At 51.4% G+C, this 17,352-nt stretch overlaps 2 protein-coding genes across 13 annotated transcripts in view; one reads left to right on the top strand and one right to left on the bottom strand.

The window, feature by feature from the left end:
• LOC122363948 (acetylcholine receptor subunit beta-like 2) overlaps window positions 1-4,591 on the bottom strand; it is a 47,453-nt gene extending 42,862 nt beyond the window's left edge. For 3 of the 10 annotated variants that reach the window (XM_043333822.1, XM_043333825.1, XM_043333826.1), the window contains exon 1: window positions 4,491-4,591. In XM_043333822.1, the coding sequence (XP_043189757.1) occupies window positions 4,491-4,554 (64 nt within the window). In that variant the 5' untranslated portion in view covers window positions 4,555-4,591. Of the gene's footprint in view, window positions 1-3,123; window positions 3,329-4,490 lie in introns of those variants that run through there. The other 7 variants (XM_043333821.1, XM_043333824.1, XM_043333829.1 and 4 more) reach the window with 7 other exon arrangements.
• A 483-nt stretch (window positions 4,592-5,074) lies between these two features.
• Window positions 5,075-13,297, top strand: LOC122363945 (E3 ubiquitin-protein ligase arih1-like). 3 transcript variants are annotated; one of them, XM_043333814.1, is made up of 11 exons: window positions 5,098-5,439; window positions 7,942-8,079; window positions 8,443-8,511; window positions 8,802-9,017; window positions 10,276-10,497; window positions 10,675-10,805; window positions 11,619-11,643; window positions 11,686-11,823; window positions 11,983-12,096; window positions 12,312-12,424; window positions 12,542-13,297. In XM_043333814.1, exons 1-11 carry the CDS (start codon window positions 5,191-5,193, stop codon window positions 12,621-12,623), a joined length of 1,497 nt encoding a protein of 498 aa, XP_043189749.1. In that variant the 5' UTR covers window positions 5,098-5,190; the 3' UTR covers window positions 12,624-13,297. The 3 variants fall into 3 exon arrangements, with proteins under 3 accessions (XP_043189751.1, XP_043189750.1, XP_043189749.1); XM_043333816.1 differs by having other exon boundaries at window positions 5,075-5,439; window positions 7,942-8,098; window positions 11,619-11,823; XM_043333815.1 differs by having other exon boundaries at window positions 5,078-5,439; window positions 11,619-11,823.
• The last annotated feature ends 4,055 nt before the right edge of the window (window positions 13,298-17,352 follow it).

The raw sequence follows: 17,352 nt of genomic DNA, 5'->3' as shown, positions 1-17,352 counted from the left end.
CTGCCGAGTTCTGGTGAGATTCAGATTCAGGAGTGGAAGATTATGTGCCACTATCAGCAGTAAATGGCCGGATTTAGGCAACAGTTGCCACTGGATCTTAGCAAAAGGCGGAAAATTGCTTCAGCTAAATTAGAGTCGTGCGACGCTTATCGCTCACTCTTCTGGTGACAGTGGCCAGCGGAAACGCATCACTCCGTCTCAGAATCGACCAATTTCCCGTGCCATCAAGTCTAACCGGGCATCCGACCGACGCAATGGTCCCACCGATCCCGCCAATGTCCCCATGAAGCCGTATTGGGGTCCCACCAGCGGCAGTGTCCCGGTCTCTGTCAGCCCGTCAGCCGCGCCCTCCCGTCAACCACCAGGGCCTTCCCGTCACGTCCCACCCTCCCCCGCCCCTCCCCCGCCTCTGTCCGCCAGACGCCCCGATCCGTCCGACACAAACCGTCGCGTCGCCAGCCCGCGGGACCGCTCCAAGAAGAGATGTGACCCGACTACACAGCTGGCCCGGCAGAGGTCAGGGGTCGCATTGGGGTCACCCGTGCCCTCGTATTGATCGGTGTGACCGCACTCACTTTAACGGTGGTCTCCGCTCCGTGCGACAGCTAACGAGCATATCGCTGCGTACCGCACTGTGTGCGTGAGATCAGCGCGTGCACGCTGAAATTGCGTCCAGGTATAATGAGGGTCTCCCTCGGCTGGGTCTTCTCATCGGTTCCAGTAGATGATAGCGTCACGGCAGAAGTGAGATAACTCGGCTCGACATATCACCAGAACGGGAGAACGGTTTTCTTTTGGTTTCAGGTAGAGCATCGGCTGTATAAGGCCAGTAACCAAAAATGCGAGATAGGTATAGTTTTATAGAAGTGGATATGAAACGGTTACCTAAAGGCGCAGGCTATTGCTATAACGTAGGTGACTACTGCTTCTCACGAGTCACGAGAGCGTTTAATATTGAGCAATGAACTGGCTGGTCTGAGTGGTCAGGCGCTTAAGCGCTCGATATGAGATAGTTTAACCCTCGCCCGTATTGGTGTTTTTCCAGCCGCGAACGTATAAGGGGGGGGGGGGGGGTCCGTTGGACCCCCCCTTGCCGTTTCGCCCCTGATCGAGCTAGAGCTTCGCGGAAAAAACGAGCGTGTTGCCCGTGACGAGAGGAAGCCGATGATACCCAATTTTAAGGTCCTAGGTCATTGGTTGACCTTGCAGGTCAGGTCAATGACCCCAAAGGCGGGAAAATCGGGACCTGTTAGAACGTCGTAAAGTGTGGCTGCCATGGGGTTTTTCGGGGAGCTGATCACGAATATCATGTTAGTTTTGATCACAGATGATGTCTTCATGTATTTAGGCCAGGTCGGGTCAGGTCAGGTCAGGTCAACCAGTAAGGGTATTCGTAGTAGGTGGCAACCGCCTCTGACAGCTTCGTAACATGTTACGAAGGCACCAAAACTACTTCGTAAATGTTCATATGGTTGCTAAATTCGAATTCAGCTCCAAAAACTGGCCTAGAAACATGTAAAACTCGAAAAAGTGAACCGAGGTCATCAAAGGTCAATGACCTGACCTGACCTTCAGGTGACCTTGACACCCACCCTAATGCATGGGGGCAACATCATATCACATGTTTGAACGCTTGAAACCACGAAAAGACTGCAAACGCGCGGCTAATGCGAGCCGACATACGCCGAATCGCGATTCCAGCCAAACATGGTCTCGAAAAGTAGGTCACAGGTCAAAGGTCATTTGGGTCAGGGTCATGAAATTTTCACGGTAGGTGTGAAATTGATGAACGCGAGGGTACTGAAAGTTTCGTCGCGATCGGCCGCTTTTTACGCGAGTTATTCGCGAAAAACCATGGGGGGGGGGGTCCGTTCGACCCCCCCCCCCCTATACGGGCGAGGGTTAAACGGTCGGTGCTAGAGGCTACATTGCGTGGTAACTCAATTCGAGAGCAGAATCTCGAGACGGGTCCGTATCCCGCAACTAAAGCTTAGTCGATGCCCAAACTCGATGCGTTTAAATGTAGCGTTCGTCTCCAAACTTTGTCGTCTATCCCGAATATTTCATTCGGGTGGAGTGAAGACCAGAACAACCAGTCTGAGATGCATGTAGAGGGTGCCGACTTCCGTAACAAGTCCAAAGAAGATTGGCCTTTCACAATAAGGCCATGTTGAATGACGTGACTCGGGAGGTAAGAGTCTAGGTGATGAGGTATGAAGGATGTGGGAGGGGACATAAGCATTGTTGCTGTAAGCTGGCATGATATTGATACAATTATTTTGAGCCTTTGCCTGATGATTGGTTAAATTGAAATCCGTCTGAAAGTTAAGTTTTATTATTCGTCGCAGTGCGTTGGGAAAGGACAAACTGTTGAGTGTTCATTGTCCACAAAACACTTGCTTCCTAAGGGACCGAACAGCGACGGGTTGTCAGTCCCTTAGCTTAGCCGTAAGAATGCAGCAAACCGCTTGAGATAACTATGGCAAGGTGTGCAAGATAGGTATAAGACAAAAAATGTAGACGGTCATTGGATACGTGTATGAGCTCATATCGGGTAAGACAAAATGTATAGCTCGGTTCTCATTGGTGGCTGCAAAAAGACGGATACCTATGACACAGGGCACTTCCCGGTTGGTATAAGTATCAGAAGTATCAGCAAGCGGTATGTTACCATCACCACCGAGCCGCGGCGCGGCCCGCAACGCACACTGGACGTGACCGAGCCTCTATCATATTACACGCGCTGTTTGCAATTGTCAGTCGGTTTTCCGCACCTCTGCAGACAGGATTAGGAATCGGTCAATAAGGCCCTTTTACATTACTTCCTGGACGTACTGAACAATACATGCCACAACTCATACAGCAAGACTTTATTACATAAAACGTCAGCTAATTGTTCCAAAACTTTAATCGACCCAAGTTTGGTCCTTTGCGAGCTGAGCATAAGAACGCGACGCGAACTATGCATGTTAGCATCGCTTGTTGATTATTTTCCTGCAGGCCCCGTTTAGACCACATCAGTTGCTATCTTTAGGTCACTCCTGTAAAGGTGTGAACATCATCAGCTTCAGTCACTCACCAGTCACCGTTAGCTGATGATCCCCCCCCGCCCGTTTCTCTCACCTAACCTTCCCTCTCGCATTCTGACGAACGGAGCGAGAGACACGGGCGACGGAGTGCACTGAGGCGAAACAGAAAAAAGTTGAGGGAAGGGATGCACTGCTGGATGGGGTAGGTGGGTGGAAAAGGCTGTGAGCTGCTATCACCTCCGTCACAAACACAGCCATCCCGTCCTGGCCGGCTCACTCGCGCTGCCTGAAGTGAGCCCGACACCCCAGCGCGCGGCCGCCCGCCGATGACGTCATGGCCCCTCCGGCGAGGTCAGGTCAGGTCACCGCCCCGCGCCGGCACTGACCAGCGCGCTCCCGGACCCGACCCCGGGTGATACGAGCAAGTAAGTGGTGCTACTGTTAACCAGGGCTGCGGAGTCGGAGTCGGAGTCGGAGTCGGAGTCGGTCGGAGTCGACAGTTGTGACCGGAGTCGGAGTCGGAGTCGGAGTCGATATTGGGAACCCCAGCCGGAGTCGGAGTCGGAGTCACCGAAAATCTGTCGACTCCGCAGCCCTGCCAGGTGTGCGGAGTCGGAGTCGGGAGTTGGAGTCGATCGGAGTCGACATTTCTGCCCGGAGTCGGAGTCGGAGTCGGAGTCGCCGTAAATCCATCGACTCCGCAGTGTTAACTAACATTTCTTACGGGCCATCGAATGACAAGAGACAGCTAGGGAAGACATTGGGCAGCCTATGGACTGATGAGTGAGCCACAGTGACTGAGCTCGTCCCTTGGGATGGGCATGTTCCGGTGGAGCAGACCGCTCAGCCACTGAAACGGTCACTCCTGAGGAGCATGTCCTGTGGTTCCAGCTTGGAAGCCGTCGTCCCGAAACAAGAAAGTGTCATCAAGGATGATGGTGAGTTTGTCCTAAGGATAAAAAGGACGAATTTACTCTGGCCAGTACCTATAGTCGCGCTCGACTTATGTAGAACATGACGAGACGTCTAGTAGTGCACGTAACCGGAATGAAGCGTATTAAAACTCCCTTTTACAGTCTAACGACTCTTTGAGCCCCCGACTAGCGCCCATCCAACACCTCTGACGTCGACGGTCCATTTGCCTCAGAGCGGTCGCTGCTGCTTCGTTGGGTACGCGGGGGAGCATCCGGCGGTCGGTTATGTGACCCAGATCCAACTGAACGTTTCGCAGCCAAGTCAGAGCATCTGAGGGGTTGCAAAAAGGAAGGGAGCACCAAGAGTCGCAGCGGATGCGCCAAATGGTCTCACTGCGGCCTCACATGCAGTGCACATGCATGCACATCACAACAAACCGTTCTGTTTGCCGTCCTCGGCAGCCGGAGCCGGTGAGTCTGACCCGCGCCGTCCGTCGGTACCTCGTCCTCTGGTCCTGGGCGGTCACCGTCTGGCCGAGGTACTCACCGATCAGTGCCGCCACCAGGAGCAGGAGCACGACCGCGGTACTCGAGCCACCGCGCCGCTGCATGTCGCTGCCGCCTCGCCGACCGCCGCCGCCGCTCTCCGCCCCACTCCCAGCTCGGCGAGCCGCCGCCGCTCGTAGTTCGGCAGCCTCCCGCCAGGCGGCAGCACCTGACGCCACTCCCAACCATTGATCGACGGGAGAGGGCAGAGCGGGGACCAGCAGCCGGCGGCGACAGCTGGCAGGCAGAGCAGAGGCAGCGCACACGGGAGGGTACTTTGTGGGCTGGGACCTCCCTCTTCCTTGATTCTTATTTTAGCAGTAATTTAGACGATATCTTCCTAAGATCGGGCAAAGAGATCGCCATAGCCCATCGGAACCCGATTTTGTTGCCACTTCTTGCCTTTATGCAGTTTATCGAAGCGTGCATAGGCATTGAAATTCAAAATAACTGTCATTCCAACTAGCAATAAACCTAAGTAAGCAATTGCAGAACCAATGAAGAGCCTTTTATGTCTTGAGAAATTTCGCAAGTTTTTGGCAAAATTTCCGCTAGAAAAGGTGGCAGCACTGAATCAGCTGATTCACCAATCACAATGGCACCGCGGCATAAACAAAATTTTGGAGTTGCGGTGATGGAGTGCGCGGGAAAAGATAAGGGAAATTAATGTATCATTGTGTGCTGGTGTCCTCCAAAGTGTCATGAACTTCAATAATGGGTCTATTCCTTATAATGAAGGATCTGGAGACGAACATTCGATGTGCGAGCTTGATTCTAGGAATGTGTCCAGCGAGGATGAGATCAATCTCAACAATCATCCGGAGCCGCAAGCATCGACGTCTGAATCTAGAAGTCAGGAAGACGATGAATATATTTTTGATGTTCTTTCTGCCGATGAATTAGTAGAATTCATGCTTGCGGAGATCAATCAAGTGAACGAGATCATGAAGGTAAGGCTTTGCGCTGTCTGTAGAAGTGTAGATTGTGTCTCTCGATTGCCGATAGAACTGCAATTGTTTACCTATATTCGTTAGATTGACGAACTAATTTTAAATTTATTGCGTTTGAAGTGAAGCAGTGGCACGTATTTGCATATTGGATTCGCTAAAATTGTTGGCTAAAACGGGTCTCGGAATCACTCTGCTTTGGTACCTATGCATGATTTTTGTCAGCTGACTTGAAAGTTGAAACGCGATCAGATGACGTCACTGGGGTGGCAAATGCCAAAGCCTTTCCAGCACGTTATACGATCTAAGCATTCGCCATTTAAATCAAAATTCCATTACAAATTGCGAAGTAATGTCTAGCAATCAATATAGCATGCATTTTTTCTAACTACATTTCCACCGCTGCTGCCTGCTTGAAATGTTCCGCCCGTTTTCTGCGTTTTGGTCAAAGAGGAGCATGCAAATGGGAACGGTCGGTCGGCTCCCTTCCTCATCTATGTATTGTACATACACCAAATATCTGACGCGCTCCCACCGTATCCGGTATCCCTCGTAACTACTGACTGTAGAGTGTAGGTATCCCGTATCTACCGACTACCACCGCACCCGCTGACTGCATCCAGTAACCACCCCGTCCAGTGTTCAGTGACCAGTGGCTACGGCCGCATTCGCTATGGCTGTAGTCGTATACCCTGATTCGATACCTACCTACATACATATGTATACCAGGTGACCGGCCGGCGGCGGCCGTGTGACCCCGTCCCGCATGAATTTTCATACCGTCCGCAATGTGTTTCCCCAACCAAAACGTTCTCCTTTTTCCATACCATTGTAACCTACGCTGCCACGATGTACTTACATGTAGTTAACTGACGTGACCCAGAGCAGCAGGTGGCACGGAAAATACATACTGGGGTCGTGCCTGCATGAGGGCCTTGCATGCATGCATGTATAGGCGGTCGCGGGGCGCCTGGACCGCAGCCCGGGCCGCTATTTCACGTCCACCCGGCGGCGGCCTCAGGGTGCAGTTGATGGCCCCGAAAGTGCAATATGTATGCCGCCCGCTCAGCGGGTGGATTAAAGTGCTATGGGCTGGAACGGCGCGGCATTGCAGTTGGTGTGTTAACCACGCCGGCCTCGCTGAGGTATATTTCCAAGCCGGAACCACAGTGAAGCCGGACATATGTTCACTGCACAAACAGTGTCACATTCATCTCGTACAGACGAGCGTGGCTGGAATATCATATTCTTGAGCCCTTGCACGTGGATGAGGCATTGTCTGTGTGGTGTGGCTCTTTATCACGCTATTTTAGCGCAACACTACCACGGCGCATAATATATCGTTTGGTTGATAGTAATATTCGTTCGTAAATGAAAAAATGCAAAATGAAAAAATGACAAAACGAAAAAACGGAACGTGAAATAGGCCCACTATTCTTAACCCTATTCCTGGCGGGCTCCGCCGGGACAAGAAACTGGCGGGGGGGGGGGGCCGATTCGGCCCCCCCCTGAGATCTCGAGAACGAAGCAAGATAGCGACAAGCGGTAAACGGCATCGGATACGCACGGCCAAGATCTACAATTTTTACTAAGGTCATTTTCAGGTCAGGTCAAAGATGACGTCACAGGGGTCGAAAAAGTCAAAATGGCGGCACTAGATATGGGGAGTTTTTCTCGAATAACTTTCGAATTAGTCAAGATAGGAACAAACTAAGGGCATCATCGTGATCCTCTCGTCAATCCGCATCGAATGATATATATGTTGACCTCGAAAGGTCAAGGTCAAAGGTTGACCTCAGGTCACGTGACCTCGAGGTCATCATGTATATCATTCGATGCGTCTTGACGAGCTGAACACAATGAGACCATCCACGCGTCTGTATCTTGTTCCTGTACGGAGTTATTGGCCAAAAACCTTTGGTGACCTTTGATGACGTCACATGACCTCACAGCTGCCCAACAGCAAAACAGACCTCAAGGTAGTGAAGGTTGATCGTATATGAAGTCATGTATGGTATATGGGGCCATTCCGACCCGTTTTAGTGGTAAAAACAGGGAGTTGATTTTTCCCCCATTGACTTATAATGGGGAGGTCGCGAAATTGACCTGACCTTAGGTCACCGATATCAAAATTCCGAGATATACAAATTGCACATACTGGTACCCTAACTAAGCCCTGAAGAGAAGAAATTGATCGGTCAAAAACTCTAGCTCTGGCGTGATTGCAAACTTTTCTGAGGTAGCGTCACCAAACCGCCTCTGGTGACCTGACCTGAGGTCAGATCAACTCAAAATTTTCAGACATGTTGCGTAGAAGCCTTTTAGGAAAAGTCAGAAAATTTGAGCTTCCTAGCTCAACGCGTTTGGGAGATATAACCAAAAAACCTCAGGGGGGGGGGCTCCTGAGGCCCCCCCCCCCCGCCAGGAATAGGGTTAAGCCTAACAATATATCTTATGTTGCAACATTTTGTTTGAGTTTTTATACTGAAGTGCTCTATTTTTCAGCTGCCAACAACGATGGTACGAATCCTCTTGAATCATTTCAACTGGGACAAGGCCAAGCTTTTGGAAAGATTTTATGATACGGACCAAGAACAGCTCTTCAGGGAAGCTCATGTAGTCAGTCCCTTCATAACAAACAAGGTCTGCTTCGATACGTAAGGTATATTTATTTTGGGTAATTTTAACCGTCCTTCCGTATGCTAGTTAAGCTATGTAAATAAACATCAAGGAATGCTTGAAATAATTTATTTAGCCTTAAGAAGCAGTAAATGCGATACTAAATCCCAAACAGCAAACGTACACATGTGAGCATGTTCAATTTGTCCATGCCTCGTGTGCAATGTTGACGCCGACAGATAATTAGGAACAAGGCACTTCGCTTTTCCGGATGCCATGTTTGTGTACGTTGACATGTCGCTATTCATCTTATGCAAGTGCTCAATTATATACTCATGTACGAGTACATTACTTGCTCTGTCGGCTGCTGATGGGAGCTCGTTTCAGGCGACCGGTCAACCCCAGTTGGGCGGTGTTGAACAGTGTGAGATTTGCCTCACCGAGCAGCCCTCTTCGGTGAGTTGCAGGGTGAACTTACGAGCGGTCCCCGCTGGTGAGTCAGTCGCAGTCCAGCCCTTCAGAATCATCTGTCAGACTCAGAGCTTCTATTTTACCACCGGCTTATATGAATATCGCTTGCATTCTGTAAGACTTTTATTTACCGCTGCGGGGTAAAGTAAGGAGAGGCTGAGCCCAACTGATGAAAATGAGAAGTCGCATACAATATCATGTGGTCATCTTAGCTGGTAGAATGTAAACACGGAGCAGTCCATCTATAGCCCATGCCGCCCTGTCTCCCTCGGCAGGCTATGTCGGGCCTGGCGTGTGGTCACCGGTTCTGCTCGGACTGCTGGTCCGGCTACCTCACCACCCGGGTGATGGAGGACGGCGTCGGCTGCACCATCTCCTGCGCCGCCCACGGCTGTGACATCCTGGTCGACGACGAGACGGTGCTGCGACTGGTGACGGAGCCGCGCGTGCTGGCCCGTTACCAGCGCCTCATCACCGACACATTCGTACAGGTGGGGACCGGCGCGGGGTGGATTACCCGATGACAGTCCACGCTCATGGTCATTCAGATTTCGAGCCATCGAGTACTTTAAGTACAAATGTATCAAAATATCGATTGAGAACTATCAAATCTGGCGAATTGAACCATGCGTAGAGCGTTTTACTACGAAATTGTTTTAATAAAACGGCTTGTCAAGTAAAAGATAATTCACTCATTTCGTTGCTGAGCCAGTATATCGCTCGCCCCATAGCTGGGATACTTCGCCCACTCGTAGCGCCTGTTGTGCCTTTGTATCCTCTTCCCGGAAACTGAGAGCTCCGTAAGTTGATCGTTTATCGGATTTGTCCGTTCCAAACAGCCGTCTCGCTGCTGAGGTAAACAGACTACGTAGTCTAACTTGCTGCGTTCTCGACGGCGCAACGCTTTTAGAAATTACAAACTAGCAAAAACACGCGTGCTGGAAGAATATAGGGCTAGTGGTGAAGAAGGCCGGAGTCGAACTATTTGTATCGATGATGTGTTACCCAGAATTTGCGGTATGACATCTTGAGCCTATAGCGGTGCGGGATTGCGGGAGCGACCTCTTTCTTTCACTTACTAGTCTACGAAAAAAATAACGTGATTGTACGTCAGAAGATAGATTTGTGTAACCGCCGTATGCGCTGGTGTCCGCAGAGGCGCAGAGTACCCGCCGTCTGCTCTATATAACTGCCGTCTGTGCTGGTGTCCGCAGTGTAACCGCCGCCGGTTCTGTTCACAGTGTTACCGCCGCCTGTGCTGTAACCGCCGTCTGCGCTGTAACCACCGTCTGTACTGTCCGCAGTGTAACCTCCGCCTGTGCACACTGCACAGTGTAACCGCCGACTGTGCTGGTGTCCGCAGTGTAACCACCGTCTGTGCTGGTGTCCACTGTGTAACCGCCGACTGTGCCGGTGTCCACTGTGTAACCGCCGTCTGCCGGTGTCTGCAGTGTAACCGCCGACTATGCTGTGCTGTCCGCAGTTAACGGCTGTCTATGCTGTGCTGTCCGCAGTGTAACCGCCGCCTGTGCTGGTGTCACAGTAACCGCCGTATGTGATGTTCGCAGTGTAACCGCCGTTTGTACTGGTGTCCGCAGTGTAACCGCCGCCTGTGCTGGTGTCACAGTAACCGCCGTATGTGCTGTTCGCAGTGTAACCGCCGACTGTGCTGGTGTCCGCAGTGTAACTGTTGTCTGACGCGCTGTACTGCCTGCAGTGTAACCGCCGACTATGCTGTGCTGTCCGCAGTGTAACCGCCGGCTGTGTTGGTGCCCCAGCCCGGATTGCGGCCGCGCGGTGCGGGTAGCCTATCCGGACGCCCGGCCAGTCCTCTGCGGCTGCGGGCACCGCTTCTGTTTCGCGTGTGGCGACCTGTGGCACGAGCCTGTGCGGTGTCACCTGCTCAAACGGTGGCGGAAGAAGTGCGACGACGATTCGGAGACGTTCAACTGGCTCTCCGCAAACACCAAGGTATGTGACGTTGTGATATTTAGGAACATAAGATACAGCCTTGACCATTAGGGATGGAGGTTGTAATCGTTTCTAAATCTAGGTGAATGAAACCAACTACACAATCAGTTTTTCAATTTTCATTCAATAAAATTTACTTGCACCATTCGCACGGCTTTTCGTCACGTTTTCCGGCAGGAATGTCCGAAGTGTAAGGTGACCATTGAGAAGGACGGCGGGTGCAACCACATGATCTGCAAGAACCAGAGCTGTCGGGCGGACTTTTGCTGGGTGTGCCTCGGACCCTGGGAGCCGCACGGATCGTCCTGGTGAGTCACGTGCCCCCTCCCCCCCCCCCCGCCACCACGGCCACTTCACTCAGCCTGTCAGTGCCCCAGCCATTACTGTGCGTGCCTTGGTGGCAATGGTCGGACTGCAGCATCGATTCGGTTCTATGAAATCCGGAAAAGTTTCGACGACTTTGACTTCGCCAACTCGACTGCCGTATCCGTGTGGTTTGCTATTCCACTATGCGACCACATCGTAAGTTTCTTTACATCCCTATTCGTACCGGGCGCCCGAATTTCAAACCACCGTTGTTACTCCGGTCAGAGCAGCCGGTCGCTCCGCCCTGTGAGGCTGTAAAGTCGTCCTGTTCTGCCGCTAGTTTACCGTCCGGCACATCGATCTTGGGGCGCATTGGCGGCACATTTCCCGAGTTCGGGACACGGTGATGGACGAGCCCTCAAACTCGTCCCAGGCTGGTCATTGCCCCGCCGAACTTTGGCCACGAGCCCGCGACGGTACCATAATATCAGACTCATGACACTACCCTGGTCTGGGTTTATGTCCTTTCCTGACACCTCAAAAGATCTGCGTCAGAGATCGATCAGATACCGCGGCTGTGTTGACAAGGTATTGTAGGCGTTAAGATAACCCCACTTTCAGGAGAAACGCACCATATCATATTTTTGTTATGTGCTAAACTAATTTCAATGAAGATCTCCGATATATCATTGGCCGATTTCAGGTACCCTTCAGGATCTTCAGGTACAGATGTAACTGTTTTTAGGGCCTTGGATGTAGCATTGCTTCTTCGAATGGGGCATGACAGTGCTTATGTGGCGTCGTCACTCTCTCAGGTACAGCTGTAATAGGTTCGACGAGGCCGAGGCGCGGGCGGCGCGCGACGCCCAGGAGCTGTCGCGCGCCGCCCTCAACCGCTACCTGTTCTACTTCAACCGCTTCATCAACCACAGTCAGTCGCTGCGCTTCGAGAGCCGGCTGTACGCGTCCGTCCAGCAGAAAATGGAGGAGATGCAGCAGCACAACATGAGCTGGATCGAGGTACTAATGCTGGGTCCAGACTCAGAGAATAGCTGGAAGAAGGATGACTTTGATATACTCTCAGGGATTTATCCACCTACTTAAATTTCTGATGAGATTTTTCTTTGTCAGATACCTGGTTGCTTGCCAGATAGTTGATGTTATTTGTGACATTGACAGGTGCAGTTTCTGAAGAAGGCGGTGGACGTGCTGTGCTCCTGTCGACAAACGCTCATGTACACATACGTCTTCGCCTACTACCTGCAGAAAAACAACCAGTCCACCATCTTTGAGGTGGGTGTCACGTCACCCCAGTCTGTCCTGATTGGATGCTGTCTTTTTTTCCACTGGCTTATATTCCATGGATGATTGAACAACGAATAATCGTCCGCTCAGGAAAACCACGGGGCTCTGAAGCGGTATTGATGGCTGACCTCCTCCCCCCTCCTCTCAGGATAACCTGAGGGACTTGGAGCGCTGTTTGATAACTGTCCTGTTCCTCCCTTCAGGAGAATCAAAAGGACCTGGAGCGGTGCACGGAGCTGCTTTCCGAGTACCTGGAGCGGGACATCACCCAACAGCTGCTAGCTGACATCAAACAGACCGTCCAGGACAAGTACAGGTGAGAGCTGCGGCTATCACCCTTCTCCAGCCCGCTGCGTCCTCGCATAGCCCAGTCCTCCTTCCTTTGATCCGTCACCCCCGTCCCGTCTCAAAAGACTACTCCTGTGGGCGGCAGGTACTGTGAAAGCCGCAGAAAGGTGCTTCTCGGACACGTGTTGGAGGGCTACGAGCGCGACTGGTGGGTCTACAGCGAGTAGTGATCGCCGAGCTACGAGTCATGGAACGTCTCAGCACCGTTCTGTACCACACCGGGTCAGTTGGACGCCGAGTCGGCCGCCAGTGGTCAAGGCGAGTCGCTCTGGCCCGCACTGTGTGCCGGGAGTGGAGAGCAAGCTCTCTGTCTCGTACTCTATTGCTCCCTGTGGTTACCAGTCACGTATCAGAAGGGTACTGGTGGGTCGCTTGTTGATGGTTGATGGGGTCTGCTCATGGCTCTTTGCATTAGGTTCGTGTTGAAGCTGAAGAGCTTTACCGCCTGAACCGGGCTGAGGCGAATATCTGTGATCAGTCGTACAAACACTGCGATCATAGCTGCAAGTTATCGATGACCTATCTTAACACTCCTGTGATGTTTACAGTTAACGCATTGTTGGTTGTCTTCGGTATTTTTTCTATTAGGCATTAGCGTAAATAATGGCTGGCGTTAGCGGAACTTTGCTGTGACAAATTTTCAGTTATTTCCCGAACAGCTTTACTTGTTGGCCATAAATTCCATGTCTGGATTATTCAACTACGATGAACAACCTTGGCAATAGTCCAACAGCCTCCATGTCCGAAAAGTTCCACATCACTGTGGACAAAACTGGGCCGATGTCGAATCCGCTTGAATGTAAAATGGGAACCGTAATTGAATACAAGCCGTTTATTGCTACAGTCGCGTCTATTTGTTAAACACGACCAAGTTCTATCAGCTCGGCTGGCTCAAACCACAAAGCTCTAAATGAAGATAAAGTGGAGGAATTATGTTGCTGTCCCCAGTGTTAAATTAAATCGGGGACAAAACATGGAGCCGTGGGTCGGTTGCGAAGATATATTGCGACTGCACGGCTCGACTGAGACGCTACAAGCGGACGTTCGGTGAAACTACAGTTTGGAGTAGATGTCGCGACTGTCCGGCCAGTCCGCCGCCGTCCCTGTCCTTGTTTTCCGGCGTGCTTTTCACGGTACGGTCCCTCCGGCCTCCCCCATTAGTACCTATGTGAGAAAATCACGGTCGCGGTGGGCGCGACCGGCGCCGCCACCTTCGGTGACCGTGCCACGATCGCGGTGGATGTGACCTGCATCACTGCCTCTGGTGGCGCAAGGCTCGCTGCAACACCACGCAGCGGCGGCGTGGACCGCGGCCGGTGCCGTGGTGAGACCGTACCGCCCACACGCACCGGCGAGGCGGCACGGTGTCGCAACCTACGCACTGGCCACTGACCGACCTTCGCCCGACCCCTCGGGACGTGACGGTGAACCCGGGACGGAGCGCGAGGAGATGGCTTTAGCCCGACCCTGGGGCCGGGCGCGCTGGCGAGACCGGGCGGGCGCGCGAGGTCACGACTTTCACGCCGCACAGCCGTGCCACGTGAAGTACGCGTTTCTCCGACGTTTAGAACATGTAGTTTTTATATTTATGTAATTAGCCCTGCGATGGATTGGAACAGGCTTTTTCTCCTGTAGCTCTGTATAGCTAACAATGAATAAATAGGAGCAGACCTGGAATACGGATCGATCGCATTATTCCTTGTGTGAAATATATTACGACGTAATACGGTGAATACGTGCGTAATAACTTATTGCAGGACCGATTCTCACGCACTGCATGATTTAGTGTACTTCAAAACGTTCGATATGCCAGGTTCTAAGCTGATGTATGTCACCCGATTTGATGCGGTTGCATGGTCTATTGCACATATAAGATAAGATACGTTAGAGGCAAAACTGAGTATGTCGCAGAATGTTCACTATTTTACGTGGTTTCACGGGTTTTCCAAAGCAGAAAACATAATGCTAGTTGCATTGTTTGTCGGTTGGCGGTTGCATTAGGTACGTTTAAAAATTGGCAATGTAACATTACGAGAAACAATACGGGCCGTCTGGTACAATAAACAACGATGAGGTACCGGGTCGCATTGTTTATTGTAATGATATTAACTGTTAACAAAAAGTGTGTGACTTTATATCCTATCTGGTATTCTATATGAAAATCTGACATCTTGTTAGTTTGTGAGTTAGCACAAACTAGTATGTTATAACTTGTTAGTATGTTATACTGTGGCCCTCGGATTGCGTGAAAGTACGCGGGTTGTGACGTCACACTGCGTGTGACGGTATAAATACGCGCGCGTGGCGTAGGTCGGGGGGGCTCTCGCTCTGCTGGCTTCTGGCTCTCTCTTGTTCGCCCTCGCTGGCACTCGTCCGCCCCGTCACGGACGGAGCGGTGCTCCTCCGCGGCCTCGCCACGCAGCGATGTGAGTACCGGTGGGTCACCGGTCCAGTCAGGACCTGTTGAGCCCGAGTGGCGCGGCAGTGTTTTCTTCACTGCGCGTGTAGCGGGTAACATTGCGCCTGTCTGCCTATTGCCTGGTAACTGTGCTATTGCTTTACTCGAATCCAATCTCATGTCTTTTATAGCCTGTAATGTAATATACCTGTTCCAAGACAAAGCAAATTCTTTGTAGTTGGTAACGTTTGCATCTGAAAGGGACGAATGCTTTAGAAGTTGGGCTAAAAATAAAACTTTCATACTCCTAGACAAACGACCTGCTCAGCAGACACTTCACGCGTGAAGCCAAGCTGGCAAAGTAAAACATAAAATTCACACCTACACTCCAGCCCCAGCCTGTGAACTCAGGAAGATACTTGTGAAGATCGTGAGTCTATACAGCCTTCAGGCAAACTCACTTGTACGAGGAGATGAATATAAATTTGTAGTAACAAACATGTGCACGGTAGTAATGCGTGCCGTTACAGTAGGTCGAAATGACCCGCTATCTCATTTTAAGAATCGTTTGATCGTTTCGTGGTAAACATACATAATAGAAGTAAATTGATCAATCGAGTTTAGCTTATTGTCCCGCAGCGTTTGCTCCCTTTAGTTGTCGCGAGCGGCCTCGGCTGTCTGTTTATTTCGTTTTCATGAGATGTCGCCGGGCGCCGGGCGCGAACTCCTCAGCGACTGCAGGTGCTCGGTGGCCTCTGTTTATCATATGGAGCGGCGGTCCGGCCCGGTGGACCGGCCCGGCGATCCAGTGCAAATGAGAGCCCGTGCCGGCGGCGACACCCTCCCCGCTGAGTGAGGGGTTTAGTGGAGGGCACAGCTCAGATTTAGTACGAGAGATGAACTGACATTCTCAAAGGAAACGTTAAAAAGTTACGGCGTAGATAAGAATATATGTTATCATTCCTTCATGTTTGTTAATAACAAACATTTGAATAACAATATACCGTATGGCTCAAATGACCGACGAAAACCAGATGACAGTCAGGATGGTAACATAATGAGCGGCCTAGATCAGGTGCAATGATCGTTTTCGCCGAGCTAGGCATTGACATTATTTTTTTTCCAAAAGTGAAAGCAAGTTCCCGCGGAAGGCACCGTCTTCAGCAAGCGAGCGTGAGCCGCATTTGGACCGGCGACATTTGGACCGCATTTGAGCCGCATTTGGACCGGCTGTTTCGCTCAAACCCCAGCTCCTGGGTGGCTCGGTCCGATCAGCGCTGTTACTGGACCTGGCGCGATAGTTTGATGGATGCCAGTGTGGCGTGGGGTGGTGGGACTGGCTCCACACTGAACCCACCACTGAGTTAGCGTCGCCAACTGGTTCTATAAACGACCACTGATGCCCCAGCCTGCCGTGTCGGCCGCCGGCGATTCGGCGTCGCGGTCGACCGCGTTGCAATTCAATTGATTCAATGACATGCAGCTGCCATGCCGTGCCAGAGCTGAGCTGTGCTGTGAGGCACCGTCGGCTGGGACTGCCAGCCAGCCGGACAGAAAACAGTGGAACGGGGATTCTCCTCAATCATGTGACTTGTCGACAAAGCCAATCATGCCTCGAAAAAAAAAACCAATAATAACGCCACCTTTTTGAAAGCTGTTTGTAAATGCGACGGGGCTAACAAACCGGAACACTAAATGTTTTATTTTCGTCGAAATTCACCTCCACATCAGTCGCAATACTGTCCGGGTATCGACACGATGGTCAGTTCCAGCGTCTTTGACCTTTCCGCTCAGGGCACTGGGTGCCGCGGTGGCTGAGTTTACGTTTACCGAGTTACCGCAGCGCAGAGGTTCACTGCGGCGGTGTGCGGCTTACTCAGAAGGCTGACAGTAACACCACCATGGACTGATGCAAGAACGGACAACGGTGACGATATGATTATTGTTTACCTACCCATGACTAACCAGAACGGATAGCTTTGATGAAGGCTCAGGCCGGTGAAGCACGTTAAACGGCTGGCAGTGTATTTCAACTTCATTCCCTTACAGAGCTTCGGGCTCAGTGCATAAATTTTATCGGGACATCAACTGGTTATGCACTGACTTGGTGTGTTGACAGTTTCGGTTCCTTAATTACCGTCGATACACCCCTTGCAGTTTTTGGTGTCTCACTTTCAATTTCACATGGTATTTGACTTGTATGTACGCCTAGGCCATACCGAGAGGGTTGTTACATTTAGGGATGGACATCCATCTGTGACAAAAATCTCACATTTTTACCGCTAAGACGCAGTCACACACGTAACCATCGATGTTGGGCAAAGTATGTCCATTCAGTGACCATTGTCTCACGTGACGAGTTTCACTGCTCTTCAAGAGCAAAAGAGATCGCTCGACGCCTCGACACTGCCTAGGACGTGCTTGTCGTGCTCTTCACTGCGATCCATCTTCAGCTGTGCCCCTCGTCTTTCATCACTCTGAGTTGCAACCCGTCGTCA

Source organism: Amphibalanus amphitrite, unplaced genomic scaffold, assembly GCF_019059575.1.
Source record: "Amphibalanus amphitrite isolate SeventyFive unplaced genomic scaffold, NRLGWU_Aamphi_draft 000648F_arrow, whole genome shotgun sequence".
Classification (NCBI taxonomy): domain Eukaryota; kingdom Metazoa; phylum Arthropoda; class Thecostraca; order Balanomorpha; family Balanidae; genus Amphibalanus; species Amphibalanus amphitrite.
The sequence above is the reverse complement of the archived record's forward strand: the minus strand, read 5'-3'. Positions and strand labels throughout refer to the sequence as shown.